Here is a 16,129-nt window from a genome sequence, read left to right on the forward strand (position 1 = left end):
CCCGGTGTCAAACGTCAAGCCACTCATCGAGAATCGCCTTTTTTGCATCTACCTAAAACCATGACCCACCATTACCGCCTATAAGCAGACAAGCGTGTGTGTGTGTGGGAGGAGAGGTCGGTCCGGATTGTTCATCTAATTATGATTAGATTTCTATCATCCCATCGAACACACAGCCTGGTAGCTCGGATGACAACCGATTGCTAGCGAAATTCGATAACATTTCTCGATGGCTCTGATCACGGCTCCGGCCACTACCCCGTGGACCGGAGATGGGAAAAGTGGAACCACTGCTTCAGAATGAATTATGCAAAACATGAATTAAATCTACCACACACGCATACACACACTTATATACACGCCTACACGGAAACCCCAGCTCGGTTGCATTGGATTTGTGGGAATCGAACGAACGAGAACCGCTTAAAATGCTCATTCAACATTAAAGTGCGTGTGCTAAAGAGTAACCACCGGCAGCAAACGCCACCAACAGGCAAATGCTTGGCCCTCGGGGGTTAGTTTCCTAACGCGATTGCCTAACGTTCAGCTACAAACGGCCCTTTGGTTGGATGCAAATCGTAGTGAGGAAGCATTTTTTTTGGTATGTGTGTGTTGGTCCTGCCCCCAATCCCCCAACGACGTCGATGGCGTGACCTAGAATAGCGGCAATCATCGGGAGGTTAAAATAACCGACATAAATTGATAAAACTGTTCCCACCAAAGGGCAGGATCGTGCTGCAACAATTACTATCCGAATCAATTACTAAACACGGCCGCGTTGCTCACCGTGAGGGGACCTGTCACCTGAGGGGTGAGGTTTCCAGCCGCCAACCGAGCAGGCGGGCGTTTGATAAATCGCTTCATATGGACATTGAATGTGCACCAAACAAACTGGTCGAAACGAATGAAAATCGTTTTGCAAAAAGCAATGATGTACGCGTGGCGATACGGTGATCGCATCCGGCGATAAGTTTGTCGAGTGGTTCAAGTGAATGCAATGATTAATGGAGATTGAACGTGCGGGCCCGTGAGTCGGTGAGTGCATCATGTGTAAATCAATTTGTTCAACTATGCATATGATCAACAGGACTATTAAAATGAGTGGGGTGTGGTACTGTCGATGATGAAATGTGTTGAATTGTGGCTCACTTTTTTGTGAGTCGGAAACGAACTTATTTACGTGAGTTACTCTTACTTTTTTACTACTTTTTACTTGGGGAGTTGCCGGTCCCACATGACAGGACCGGTGTAAAATCACTCCCGAACTATTCCCAAGACTGATTATCCGACAATTATTTTTTTATGGAATAAAACTATTATTTATGGAGAACAGCAAGCTGATGAACAAACGTCATTCGAGCTGTCAATAAGTCTTACTTATGCAACTACTTCCGGGGGTGAAAAAGAACGTGGTTTTATGGACTGTGTTGTACAAATGTAGCGTCATAAAACGAACGTAAATTATAAAAAAAAACATAATAGAAACGTTGCAATCTTTTTGGAAATTCTATGCTGTAATTGATAAAGCATAACATTTAGGTTTAAATTGAACAAATACGTAGGTAGACATATAATGGCCTTGATGGATGAAAAGACCTCTGTAAAGTGACAAAACTTCAGTAAGGTTCAGTTCCAAGGTCTGTGTACGATAGAGGTCAAATAATAGCCAAGATAGGGGTTCGCCATTTTGGATTTCATTTGACGTTTGGTAGCCCGTGTAAGATGCATAATATGCTCAGTCACACTCTCTTATCGTGGTATTAGCGACACTTTTTCCTTGCGTCTAGCCTACTTGTTTACTACATCGCAAAGTTTCACAATTAGCTTGGTCCGTAAAGTTTTTCTTCGTTTTGAATGCCTTTAGTTAAAACAGCAACCTGTTGACGGTTTTATAAAGTGGTGTGTGGTCATCAACGATTAGTGTTCTGAACCAAGGGTTGATCACACGGTACCAGACTTTCACGCCGTACTGTGAACCGGGAGATATGATAAGTCGCATCCTCTTCCTCACCTACTAGTTGCCAAATGATCGCTTTGCAAAATCCGATTCTCTACCTTCTCACCTGCCTTGAACACCAATCATACCTAACACCAATTGCCAATAAGATCTGCAGATCTTATTCCGGACTAAAATCGAAAAACAGCGACACAAATTTCCAACCACATCTAAAACAATAAAAATCTTGTTGCTATGACCGGCCCGTTTAATAAACACAACTACACACAAAACTTTTGAATGGAAAAGGGCATCCAAACGTCAAATCACGTGTAACGATCTTTTGGATACTTGTCAAATTGCTCTATATTACTCGACCTCTATCCTACACAAACCTTGGCTCAATTCCGTTTACGGCTCAGTATCACAGATCTCTTTTAAATCTTCTCACTCTTTTGCTCTTTACATCTTAAATTCATTTCTCATATGACGTGCTATCAAGCCATGTCGATGGATATGTTTTTCGGAAGTACATACATCTAGCGTTATCGAACTGTGAACACTTATTAAACAATGTTCTTTAATGCATCATGCCTGCGAAAGTGGATTTTTCAAAGCATGAAAGAAAAGCTTCCCAGTTTTGAAAGGTTTTTGTTTTCATTCACTGTATTTCAGAAACTTCCCGAGCGGAATTTGTTAACTTCCGACATCTAACCGCGCACCCTAGACAACAACCGAGTTGACTTCCGTTTCACTCTTGTGGTAGATCAGCGCATCGTAGTACACCATGTTCGGGGTGAACCAGGTTGCTTCGTTGATTTTGCGGTTGAACGGATAGCCGAACGGAAGCGCATCGATGTAGCGCGCACCGGAACCGACACCGCACGACACCGTGTAATCGTAGCCGGTGAAACGTTCCACCTCCGGTGCATGGTACGGGACGACCATGAAGAAGAACTGGAACGGCATGCCACCCTTCTTGCCCTTCGGCAGCATCAACCGGGCGGGGAAACCACAGTGCGCCTCGGACATGTCGAGCGGGAACTTGTAGTCACCGTTGTACGCCTGCATCACCTGCTTGTACAGCTCGAAGTACGTGGTGCGATCCTTGACGAACCAGCTAAAGTCCTGCGAGTTGCGGGTGATCGCGTTCGCGCCCGCCACCAGATCAACGAGGAAGTGATCCAGCTGGAAGAAGTTCTCGCGGTTTGCGTTCACGCTGTACGCATTGCCGTACTGGTCGTACTTCGGACCGATGTACACAAGCACGACCGCCTTCTGGGGCTTTTCCGACACTACGTTCAGCTTGAAGGAGAATGGCAGATGGTTCAGGCGGGGCATGCGTGCGTACAGGACAAAGTCCTCGCCCTGGTAGTGGGCCATCTTGCCGAACTTCTTCATCTCGCCCGCCTTCATGGTGCTTTCGTCGAACACCTCCACGTCGACCGCGTTCGTGATGTCCGCATCGAAGTTATCGAAGTACGTCACCAGCTTGTCCATCTCGACCGTTTCCACCTTCACGCCGGGGAAGCTGATCTCGTCGTACTTGTAGCTGGGCAGCGTGTCAACGTAGCGATAGTAGAACCCAATCACACGCTTGAAGAACTGATAGAACACCGGGTCGCGCATGGCCGTCTCGTACTTCTCCAGCACGCTCGGCACTGCACGGAACTCGTTGAACATCTCGAACGAACCGCCGAGGAAGAACTTGGCCACCTTCTCCAGGTAGCCGTAGAACCGCTGGTTGACGCTGTCTCCGTTCGATTGGATCAGATTGCCCAAGTACTCGACACCGGTCGGGGTGGTGATGTTGACGTAGGTGCCATCGGGAAGAATGATGAATCCGTAATCGATCGCTTCCATAAGGCGACGCTCGTAATCGGTGATCTCGTCAATCACGTCGTGCTTCTCCGTGTAGCCGTTGTGATAGTTCTCACGGGCCGGGAACGGAACACCGTTGTAGTAGCGCAGGTACGGGTAGTACCCCGTGACGATCGGCTCATACCACGAGAAGGTCGGAATCGTACCCAGATCGTTCGACAGACGCTCGAGATAGTAGCGGGCGAGGAACTGCTGGTGCTGATACAGATAGAACTCACCGCGACGGTCCTTGTACAGTCCGAACTCCTTGCCACCCATCCAGGTCGGGTAGTCGGCGTTGAAGTAGTAGTAGTACGAGTTCAGCCCAATGTCCTCCATGAAGTAGCTGACGCGCTGCTCCGGATTGCTGTGCACGTAGTAGCCGGTGTAGTTGCTCGGGATGTACGCACTGTACACACCGTCCGCCTTCTTCATGCGATAGAAGCCCTGCATCTTGTAGCGCTGTGCCTTGCTGATCACGACATCGTTGAAGAAGTAGAACGGATAGATCTCGTACGGTGCCGGCAGCACAATACCCTTCATATCAGCACGGTGCAACACGGCAACGGTGACGGCGTACACGAACATACCCTCGTTCACGTGGAACCGGGCCCACACCATCGTCTTGTAGAACGCGTCCCAATCCTTGGCGTAGTAGAACAGATGGAACAGCGCGACCGCCTGCTCGCGGTGGTGCTCGTTGTACAGCGAGAAGATTTCCTCCATTGGCAGCATGCCATACCTGTAGAAGCGCAGGAACTCCTCCACGACCTGGGGCTTGGTGAAGTGCTCCTTGTACGTGGACAGATCGAACGACTTCTGATCCTCCCACAGGTGCGTGTGCAGCTCCGGCTGGTGAACGTGCTGGAAGATCTCCAGTATGGCCTTCTGCTTAGCCAGGAACGGCTTGTCGGCGTACTTGACCTCCTTCGTCATGTAGTAGCCGCTGGCGGTACAGGCCAGCAGGCACACCACGGTGATCGCTACGAACGATCGCATCGTGCTTCAGAAGTGCCAGAAGATGTGCAGCTGCTTACGAACTGACTACCGATCGGTGGCCCGCACGGTTCCTTATATAGGTAACATCATCTCGACCACAATCGCTTCTAATGCAGTTGGCAACTATCAGCCCATGCCCTTTCGACCTTGTGCTGCCAAATTGTGGTATGTCGTTATCAAACGATGGTGAATTTCGGGGCTCATCTCCGGTAACCTTCAGGTGCACGGCACGAAGATGCGTTGGTTCGGTGCAGCATTGCGATAAGCGCACCCGTTAAGGTCATTCTTCGGGACACCCGCCAGACATTGAGACTCTTGCAGTGATAGTGATGTGATGTTTAATGCTTCGCTATAATAACAAAAAAAAAATGTTACCGCTACTCACCTCCGACAAAAAAATGGACACATCATGGTTCATTCGGATGGCGTAACACACAGCGAAGCAACTAATCGTAAAGACATGTGTTTTATTAATAATAATATTTATTCTCTTAACTTTTTGCTTTTTTTTGTTGTCCGTACGATCATACGATCTCCGCCAGAACTCGTACCAGACCGCGTACACAATTATCTCTGCTGGCGGCATTTATTGTGGCATGTAATGGGGTAAAACAAAACAAGTTTTCCCTTTTCATTTTTATTCCGACATGTCGGATCGTGTGCGGAATGCGTTTTGCTTGTCGCGCACTGTGCAGCAATGTACAACTGCTTGCGTTTCACGCCACGCCCAACACTCTCAGATATTGTTGACTGTTTCATTGTTACGTGTTACTTATGTAATGCAACGATGTGTTACGAACCTATAGCAAATGCCCTGAATTTTACGTTCATCTTCACCTCTTACTTACTTGTATTTCCTTCCTTCCTGCTAGGGGGGGTTTTTGTGTGTGTGTGAGTGCGTTTTTTTTGTCTTATTTCTTGTTAAATCGTAGCATTATTCAATTTATTTCCTTTTCCTCCCTTGTGCTTCCCTTTCCTGTACCGATCGTTTTTTTTTTGTTGCATGACCGATCATCTTCCGGCCGCACTATTGTTACACTGGAGTGTGAAGCGATTGATGTCCAATGTCCTATATAACTAGCGTTTTATTTTTCTTCTCTTAGCTTACGTTTGACACCGTAGAGAGTGTACACCGTGGAGAGGCTACCGGCACTGCAGTACACTTTGTGCTGCCAATACACTATCCACCGACAGATGATCCTTACATAGGAAGGACTGTGATGCGATCAAGCTTGCACATGCACATCGTACAAATTGACGTGAAGTGTCAATCGCTTTAGTAAAGGGAAAGATGGGCGAGATATCAAATGGGATGTTGGCTAACGAAAACTCATTATGAAATTCGTTAGAAAGTGGACACAAATGAAACACAAAATTGGGTGGAGGAAAAACAAAACAATCGCACAATATAACAGTCCATTGCAACGGGAAATGCTTGTTTTGCTAGTCTTCCGTTAGTTATGTTTCTGTCTCTTCCCGTTTTCATATTTACCTTCTGTTTGTGGTATTTTTTTTATTTCGTCGGTGTACTTCGCAGCCTTATTTGCTTTAGTATGCTGTTAGTTTGGTTTGTATCGATTAGTTCCAGTACATTCATGTTAGTAACAGATAATAATACTTACATTTGTCTACGCGCCTCAGCTAACAAGTTTCACTTACTTACAAGAACGAGAGCCCATTCTGGGTTTTTTCTCCCCCGGCCAGCGTCTCCAACACTGTAGCCACCCCCTTTTCAACCCCTAGCATTGCCTAGCACTCGTTCAACTACAAACTAAACGCTTGCTCGTCTCGGTCACTAGCGCTCCCTGTTTGGATGCTGCACCGTGTTTTCGGCGAGCAAATTGAACTAAATTAAACCCTTCAGCACTACTAGCCGGAGAAGCAAGCCTTAGTACTCTTTTATCCATTGTGTTTTTTTTTGTCGTTTTCTTCTTTTTTTGTTATTGAGCAACGCTACCACAACGCATTCGTTACTTGAGTGATGGAAGGTGTTGGAATGTGAGTGTTCCTTTCGTTCTGTTACATGTACAATCAGCGTTACAAAACTACCCCATATACAAGTGTGTCGGAATTTCGGAACAGGGAAAGGACTAATATGTGTTGTAAAGCCAAACGATTAACGCCGGTCCGCTGAGAGGGAGCAAGCGGAGCCATCTTACACCTTGAGATGTTCCCGATCACTAAACGGAAGATCTGGTAGAACTATGCAGCTTTTTATTTCATTTTCGTAGAGATGTTTTTTTTTCAGTTTGCTTTTAGCTTTTTGATTCTGATTTTGTCTTTACTTCTGAGCTTTCTTTAAAAGGAAATTATCGAGCGGGAAAACATCGTAACTTAAAGAGTTGAAAGCGATTTTTTTTATAGTTCGGGATGTATAAAAAATTCGGTAAACTTCCATCCTACAGCAGAGTTCTTACGATCTTGAGCATGGTGTGGATGTAGTGTGGTAAACGGAACTCAGGTTTTTTGGCTCAATTCTCTACTACCAGTGGGTTTATCCTGCACCCCCTGGGGTCGCTTTCTCGAGGAAGAGGAAGTTATGAAAGGGAAAAAAGCTCAATGACATATACAATTTACACATACTAGCTTATTCTCCGCTTAAAGTCCCTCGTCCACTAGCAGCCATTTTCGCCCAATTGTGAGTGGATTATTGTTTTCTCCAGTCCTTTATGCAGTGGGTCATCGTCTGGGAAGCGAAAAATAAACGACAACCAATACGCAATCACCCAGCGCTCCTTTGACCAGGATGAGAAGGAGATTCGCTCACGTTGGCACACGCACACACACACACATACTGAGTATCAAGATCATTCCTATTATTGGTAGTATTATTATTACGTTGGCTTTCTTTTATGTAATATTTATCAATCACTCCCGCACACACCGCCATCCTCGCTGCTCGCCGCCGCTCTGCCTTCCTGTCGGTGATGGGCGCCTTTCATATTTACAGCTTCTGCGCAGTCACCAATCACAACCCGGATAAACGATCCGTCAGCTGTCCGTGCCAGTGCAGCACGGTGCTGAGCGCCCGCAGACCGAGCAGCACCAGCAGCAGCGCCGGCACCGGTGTATGACCGGCCAGCCGGACGGTACCCCCGGTCAGGGGTGAATTGTCGGGGTCACCGTTGTTTTTTCGCCGATTGTTCGACCCATCCAGGCCGAGCAGGTTCGGCGAGATGGTTGTCACGAGATCGCTCACCAGGATGCGCTGCTGGGCGCTCTTGGTGTAGATGTGCAGGATCGAGATCTCACACATGACGGTGAGGCTGGTGTGAAACGGTGGCATCGACTGGTAGATGTCCTGCAGTACCTGACTGTGCGGGAACATCTCGAGCGAGGAGAAGGTGGGCGTCCCTTCGTACGAGCGGTACGTGATGCGTTGGTACGGTGATCGATGAATCTATGCGAGTCGGGTGAAAGGGAAAGATACCTCGTGTGAGAAGATAGTTAGATGCAGATGCTGAAGAAGAAAAAATAACTTATGTTTCAAACATGCCAAACACAATGCACAATGCAACAGGGATAAGCTATAGCCCACGTAATGGAGTCCATGGAAATAGACGTTCGGGCGGGGCTCGGTTTGTCCCGCACTGTTGAGCATCGTCCGGAAAGGGAACAAACGTCTGCTGCGCTGGTGGTTTGTGAATCACTGCGAGCAATCGCTTTCGATACGTCCACTGCTAACATCAGAAATAAAGATACGCACACAGCAGTACGCTTTCCCTATCCGTTCCGAGTGGATCAAAGTTCAATTTATGGTTAGCAAATAGTGCCCCCGATCCATATCAGCAGCGAAACCGGGCATCGATTGACCCACTGCCACCCTTCCACTTACCCGCTTCGTGTTGATGTACCAGGTAATGTTGGCTGCCGGAAAGGACGTCCCCACGGTACAGACCGCCCGGAAATTGTCCAGCGTGGTGATGTGCGTTTTGTCCACCTGCATCAACGGGTCCTCCTTGGGCAGTTCGACCACCTGCATGCGTGCCTGCCGGATGTCGGTGTGGAAGAGCGGTGCGTCCTCGGATACTTCGCACTGGAACTGACCGGTTAGGTCGCGGGTTACGCCCCGCAGCGTAACGGACGTGGCATCCGATTGTGTACCCTGTGTTTACGCGCAACAGATGGATGAGAGTGTTAGTGTTGATTTGTTTTCCCTTTTTTTTTTGAGGATCGAAATTGGCTGTACTGCTGCAGTGAAACGTTATTGCCTGCGTGGGGCTGATGTTTGATACTAGAACGTATGGGAAGGTATAAACGAAAGTTCAAGTATATCTTGTTGTCATTTTTGTTGTGTCTAATCGAAAGAATAGTATGAGTACCTTAAATTTCTGTAATTGTAAGAGCGCTTTGCTCGCTAAAAATAAGTTAACTCAATAAGTGACTTTTGTAGAAATTTATTTAATCCAAATCTAAATTATACAAAAATTAATACGGTGATCTTCAGCAAATGGTTAGTATGACATACTGTGAAGTACACGCCTTTCATCGATTCTCACCCAGATTCGATTTTTATCCGACAAATTCGGTCAGTTGGACAAATTATAGTCTACGAAACTATGACCTTTATGCACACGCTCTTAAAGGGTATATGTTTAACCCGATATTGGGGGCGGTGGAACTGACCATATACATGAAACAGACCCGAAAGCTGGTAAACCATTATCCATTCAATGGTACTCGGAAGACTTCTTTGACGATTACTGAGGAATTACAAGATTTATGTTTAATTGTTGGAAATGAATGGGATTCAACGGATGCCCTAAAACGTTCCATAATATCACCATATTTCGACGAGTATATAAACATAAGTATTATAGCTAAAATATATTAAAGATTATTTCCTCCTTCTTAAACCCTGTTGGGGAAATTATCATCATAATCATGATCATCATCACGAAACAAATTGGTTCGTAAAGATGATTCTGGATTCAAGAACGACTTCGTCTGACCACGGTGATCCACGATGAATTCCTACATTATGGTATTGGCTAAGATATTTTCATCCTCAATTGGTTCTGCTCAACCGTTCCACCAAAAACTTCTCATCCCTTTTTTCTAGACTCCTTTTGTTTTCCTTTAGAAAACTCCCTTATGTAGCTCAGACAAAGAAGACTTAATGACAGACAAAAGAATCTCAACCATATGCCAGACTTGGCTGCAATAGTTATTATTTATCTGTTTTGCATATAATTTCGCGGTCATTTAAATTGATTTAGAAAGTAATCATGTTAAATACAAAATTTCTTTTTAAAAAAACTTATTTTAATTCATTCTTATTGATGCAAAGGCAAATTGATTCGCTTGTCCAGAATCCTTTTCAATATTGAAAATGCAAAAAAAACTCTAAACAAAAAACTCCAACGAAACTCTGCAATCTGACACACAAAAGAAAAAGCAAGCCAAACCAAGTGAAAGCAATGGAAAACATGAACTTTTACCCAAACACTACATTATCTTCCATCCGTGCAAAAACCACTGTTCCGCACACACCGCAGCGTTGCTTTTCGCGAGCAAATTTGGCCACACTTTACCAAAATTACCCTTTGCCCAGTGCCGCCGGGCAACATCCGGCAGCAAGTGTACATCAACTTTCATCAAAACTACTACCACCAACCCGGGGGGCAAGCCGCGTACCACACACAACCAAAGGGTAGCCGTAGCTAAACAAAAAAACAAAAAAAATGGCGAAAAACTCCTCCGTGCGCAACAAAAAGGATGCCAAAAGTTCGTTCGTTTCTGACTCAGCTGGTAGAAAATTAGCTGCGCCCCATCCCGGGCGAAAAGTGGTGAACGGTTTCGTACAATAGCGGAACTGAACTACACTCCCCGTGCTCGCCCGTGCTGCGCCCGGAAAGATACGGCACCTGCCCCGATCGCCAACCAGCGTCTAAGGAAGCAATCCAACTTTTTTACACCCATTTCCGCCGTTTTTATCTTTAATTATCATGGTGCTTTATGGGAGGGTTTATCACTAGCTTCCTGGTGTGCGAGAGCGTGTGCTTCGGGCCAGCCCGGGTCGACTAATTATCGTGTCGAGGCTAGTCGTGGAAGAAGAAAAGACTGGGCAGGACGGGACGCTGGGCTAGCGCCCCGAACGAATGGCAAACGGGTGCGAAATGCAACACCAATCGTTAGCTGATCACAAAAGCAGTGTAAAAACGTAGCTTTTACAGCAAGAACTACTCGGAGTTCGGAGCTTGGGGGAAAAACAGTGGGAATGGGAATCTTCCCGGCAGGAGGTCCTGCTGGCAGTGAAATCGCTTTATAACATCATCCGCTAACCGATGAACTAGCGGAGTTCGTGGCACGGGTTAGACCGGATGCCACACTCAATCGCCCCCAGCCTGCGGCTGGCCAACAATTGGCCGCTTTCGTAAATTAGGCTCTCCATTAGCACGCAGCTGTTTTATGACCGGAACAAGATCTACTACAATGGGAGGCTTCTGGTGCGACTCGAGTGGTAAAAAAGGATTTTAATAATCCTGCCCCGGCCCCGGAATGGCCGCCGACCGCTGGCCCGACCTGTTGTTTAAAATCCACCGCTTTCATCTGTCCGTTCATCAGCAAATGAAAGATCAAACCCATCCACTGGACGTCGCTGATCGCTTTAGCCACCCCCGGGGGCAGGAAAGGTGGGCCAAGGTGGCCCTCGGTTGCGGGCGGTTCCACCACTACCACTACAGCAAACCGTACCGGAAGCCAAGCGCCAAAGGGAAACGACAGATAACGAAAGATGGAAATAATTTCTCTCATTATGTTTATGAATTCTACAGCAGTTAGACGTAATTACTTCCATCCTGGCTCGATAAGAGTGCCGACCATATTTGCCAGCCCCGTGTTTGCCGGAAGCAATCGTAAAGATGAGACGAGCATCCTTTTTTTTGTTGCTCTCTTTCTCTTGTTTTTTTTTTATTTGCCCGTCGTTCGCCACGATTGGATCATCTGTTGCCGTGCTGGTTGAGGTTGAGTTCACACCAGCGCAGGTCTTGCTATGAGACAACGGTGATATTTTGTAGTGAATCGTGACCGAAACCAATTGCCAAGCTGCTCGAATGGGAGTTACTTTTATAGCTCGCCCCATTATTGCAGCAGAATGGAGGAAAGTTTTATAATGAGCTCAATTTACTCGGCACGCTAGTGTACAGTTGTGTGAGGTTCAAGTACGGTGGAGTCACTCACAAAATTGAGGACGTTCGAGTTCCATCGTTGATAAGGCCAATTATGTTTGTTTGTTAAATTATAAAGATTTAATCGATTTGTTATCCTTTAGCTTAGTTGAAAAAGATCTTTTTCATAAAGATCGTGCGTGAAGTACAATCCGAGTTGACGATCTTTTGAAATGAATGGTGAATGCATTTTATATCATACTTGTGCATTCAACGTGAAAAAGGGTGTGAAAGGCCACACACACATTAATCTCATCATCCACATGCACCCATTCTGGACGCCATTTTCTAGTACATCCGGTGCGAAACCGCCCGGTGGCTCACTGACGTTGCTGGCGGTTTTCATCGGGCAATTTGAATAAATGTCCATTATCTATTCCAATAAAGCCCGGAACGCAGGGGGGGAGGAAAGCTAGCAGCAGCGACAAAAATGTACAAAAACTATCTTTAACGAAGCTTAGACGAGCTGGTGTGTAAATAACTGTATGGCACTCCATCCCGGCACCCGGATGGTGCTCGTATGTATGGAACTGTAAAATGGAACCTTTTCACCCTGAACCACACACACACACACATATGACCGGGGTAGGTTGTTCACATGACGGATGTTAATTAAAAAGCACTTTGTGTTATTCTACCATGGCCCACATTCGTAGCCGTTCTTTCGCTCCCGGGGGGGAACAGTTGCGCGAGTTTGTGCATGGTGCGGAATGTGGTAGGCGGGGAGATATGCCTCCCGTTCTGCTACCTCCCAATTCTCGTCCCCCCCTTGTTGCTTTCACCCAACGTACGGTGTGGTCCATTTTTCTTCCATAACAGACAAATGGCACTCAATGAGTACAATACAGTGTCGAAGCGCTGCTTTATCCGACCACCTATCAGGACGATTTTATCCCCGGTCGGGCGGCTGCGTGGTCCATTTTCCCTCTCGGTGGGGTGGGGTGAGGGATACTATATCGCGGCACACACGTTGACTGCAGAAAGCACGACACAAAAGAATCACCCTTGAAAGCACTCAGCCTTAAGCCTCGGATGCGCTCACCTCATCGCAAATTTACCTAGCGACTGTACCGCGGCGACGAGGGCGACGTTTTGACCCGTGAATAGATATAAACCCTCCGGACGGCATCACTCATGCCCAAGATCTGCAACCCCCCCGAAGCCGGACGCGCGCTCTAGTGGAGATGTGAGTCAAAAGAGAGTATAGTAAAGTATGTAATAATTCCCGGCCTTCACGCGGAACTCCACCCTCCGCAAGGGGTCGCGAACGTTGGCAATGGTGGCCTAGTGAAGACGATACGAAGGATTAGCTCCACTCGCTCCACCCGGCTGAAGCACATGTACTGAAACAATAGCACCGTTCGCCATGGTGCTGCGAAAAACGGTGAGCCGAAAGTGAAGTGAAGCAAACAGACCCGAGGGGAAAGGTCCGAGTTCCGGACCCTGTCCTGTGGCCATTTTTGTTTTTTTTTCTCCTTCGTTTTTCTTTTTTGTTTCGTGTGTGAGCATTTCTTTTTTACATCTCCACTCTGCCATTTTACGATAGTGAAAAGCAATTACTTCTTGCTTTGCGACCCCGGGGGGGAAAGGGCATTGTTGGGCCAGCAGGCCCGGGTAGGCCACAAGGTTTCGGAAGTGGTTTAGCGAGTGAATAGAAAAAACCTCTCCCCTCCGACCGCGTCGCCGTGTTTCCTTTACACCCGAGTGACATGTTCCGCGCGGCAGGATGTGGTCCCACCCTCTCGCCCCAATCGAGGGCCTTTCATTTTTATCGCCCTTTTGTCTTGCATTGTGATTGAGCTGCCGGGTGTTCAGGTGTCGTCTGTGAGCGTGAGCGATAGCCATTTTGGCAGCTAGTCACCACTGCTTCCCGAAGCAATATCGTGCAAATTTACGTCTGCCTTTGTGAGTTGATTGAGTTCGTACGTTTTGGGCGTACTGGGTTATCAACTTAACTTTATCGTATATAAATGTTGACATCGTACTAAATAAGAAGTAGAATTACTACTAAAATGAGCTCGCCAGCAGCAAATGCTTGCAGATGAGTGATTTCAATCTCAAACCGTGCTGGCGCACACAACCCATTTTAATAAGACCGAAAATAAATAACATTGATCCGTCCTTATGGCACCTTCCTCAGTGGCGGGGCTGGTTAACCTGTTAATTCTAGCCAGGTAGAGTTTAATGGTTTCTTAACAATGTATCCTACCTTAACCGCTGTTCAGCTGTGCGAGATGCGTTCGTTTTAGATAAGCAAACTCCAATTAGTTTGCTGACATCCCTCTCCACACAAGTCGGCCGAAACTTGTCTCCATTTGGCAGCAGGTACCGTCGGTCACACAGCATATTCTCGACAATTTTGGCATCTTCATTTACGCTTTGGAAAGGGGATGAGCGTTTCATAATTTACCCCGACAGGCTCACGGGGACAGATGGGCAGGCCCTCAGTAACAAAGCACGAGTGTTGTAAAATTAATTCACCTTGCGTCACCACGTCACACTGTCAGCAAAAGTCGCTCAAATTAGGGTCACGCTGAGGGATGGCGTTTTTGCGAAAACGTTTTTAATACGGGCCAGGGTTTTCCCCCATATCGCGGTACAGGTGGCTCGCACACACTTCGCATACACGTAACGAGGCTTTGATTGGCTTTCCAGTTCATGTTAATTTGAGCACGGGCAAAGTCGGTGCTGTGGTTGGTTTTAATAAATAAAGCGTCGACGACATACGCGCCGTTCGGTCGGGGGTGGTTCCCAGTTTATTTCACTGTCTCCGGCCGTATAGCTTCACCTTGCTACGGCACAACACATGCCACAACACTTGTGAGGAAGGGTGCCAAACAGACTCCCGGGTCCATCGTCGGTGTACACTGATTTGCACCACCTTGGGTGCCTTTAAGGGCGCAAAAGAGTACATCTTAAAGCTATGCTGCCACAATAGCCACAACGCCACCTCGAGCAGGCATTAAATGGGTCCTGCCCGGTTTGGGGTGCGTGCCCAGGCAGGCAGGCAGACACATCCCTGGTGTAAAACAATAAAGTTGAGGCTGCTTTCAGTATTGCCGTTGATTACTTTCCACCCATAAAGTGAGACAAAGATACGGTGGTAAATACGGCAGCTGCAGCCATTTCACAACCATGGGCACAGTGGGCATTTACGCACACATTGCGGGACAAATCTGTGTTTTGAGATATTTCAAGTTTCTAAAGATTAGTGTCATTAACTGAGATAACAAAAACACATATTTTATGTTCAACACAGACCTAAACCGACTGGTGACCGAGCCCTGCACTGTCCTATGAAACAGTACCAGAACTACGATGCTGAGGTTGCTGATCTTGGCCAAATTCGAGCTTGAAGAATTAGTTTCAAATTTACGCAAAAACTAGCAGAAACATTCAATAAAATTGAACTACTTAATGGATCAGATCCTCATACCTTATGCGGTGAAGGAGGTGTTTTCAAAAAGCTTTTACAGAAATCGCGGTCGCAAACGTTTGTTGAATGCATTTTTCATTACATAAGGACGAGACAGCTTAGCTTTACGAAACTCCCGTAATAGCATGTTTTCTAAATTTAAAAATATGTTATACGTCACGGACTTTTTTCCGCCTTTTTCCTGATAATTATTATTTAATGTTAATTATTATTTGTAATAATATAAATCATAGGGTTATAAATTGATCTAATAAATATCAATAATAATAAACACTTTTACATTTTTCCATTATTTTTTATTTGATAACATCGTTCTTCAGATACCAGATAAGTCAGAGACTCAGGTTATTGAAGTTTTCTTAGTTTATACCTATTGTATAACAAAGTTTAATTGGCCACTAATAGCAAGATTTTTTTGCTTCAAATTTTATCACGACAAATGCCCAATGTGCAATATGCGCCTCGATTGATGCTGTTCTCTTGCTTGAACGCATTACAATACACGAGAAACAACTCTCGGAACCATCAAACCGGATGGTAGCAAAAGGATGTGTGTAAGTAATTTCTCCTTCACACACGGCAGACAGACACCGTTGAAAGGATGTTTGTGTTTGAATGGTGTTCGAATAAGGGATCCTTAGACGAACGTGCTGGTAAAACATTCACCCCCAACCTTGCATCCATTGTTCGAAGTGTTTGTTAATTGTACGATGACACTACACACTGACA

The 16,129-nt window shown here is 46.2% G+C and overlaps 2 protein-coding genes across 2 annotated transcripts in view; both read right to left on the reverse strand.

Annotated features, from left to right (window-relative positions):
* Window positions 1–2,659: 2,659 nt before the first annotated feature.
* On the reverse strand, window positions 2,660–4,795 carry LOC128307007 (larval serum protein 2-like). The gene has a single exon (XM_053044711.1). The coding sequence runs from the start codon at window positions 4,793–4,795 to the stop codon at window positions 2,660–2,662; it is 2,136 nt and encodes a 711-aa protein (XP_052900671.1).
* Window positions 4,796–5,291: 496 nt separating this feature from the next.
* LOC128310354 (uncharacterized) overlaps window positions 5,292–16,129 on the reverse strand; it is a 31,426-nt gene continuing 20,588 nt past the window's right edge. Inside the window, exons 5-6 of the mRNA XM_053046976.1 lie at window positions 8,631–8,900; window positions 5,292–8,195 (exon numbers count right to left, since the gene is read on the reverse strand). Coding sequence (XP_052902936.1) covers window positions 7,764–8,195; window positions 8,631–8,900 — 702 coding nt within the window. The 3' untranslated portion in view covers window positions 5,292–7,763. The remainder of the gene's footprint in view (window positions 8,196–8,630; window positions 8,901–16,129) is intronic.

This window comes from Anopheles moucheti, chromosome 2, assembly GCF_943734755.1.
Source record: "Anopheles moucheti chromosome 2, idAnoMoucSN_F20_07, whole genome shotgun sequence".
Lineage (NCBI taxonomy): Eukaryota > Metazoa > Arthropoda > Insecta > Diptera > Culicidae > Anopheles > Anopheles moucheti.

Coding starts and splice junctions, on each gene's coding strand:
- LOC128307007 (XM_053044711.1), bottom strand. CDS start 4,795: ATGCGATCGTTCGTAGCGATCACCGTGGTGTGCCTGCTGGCCTGTACC.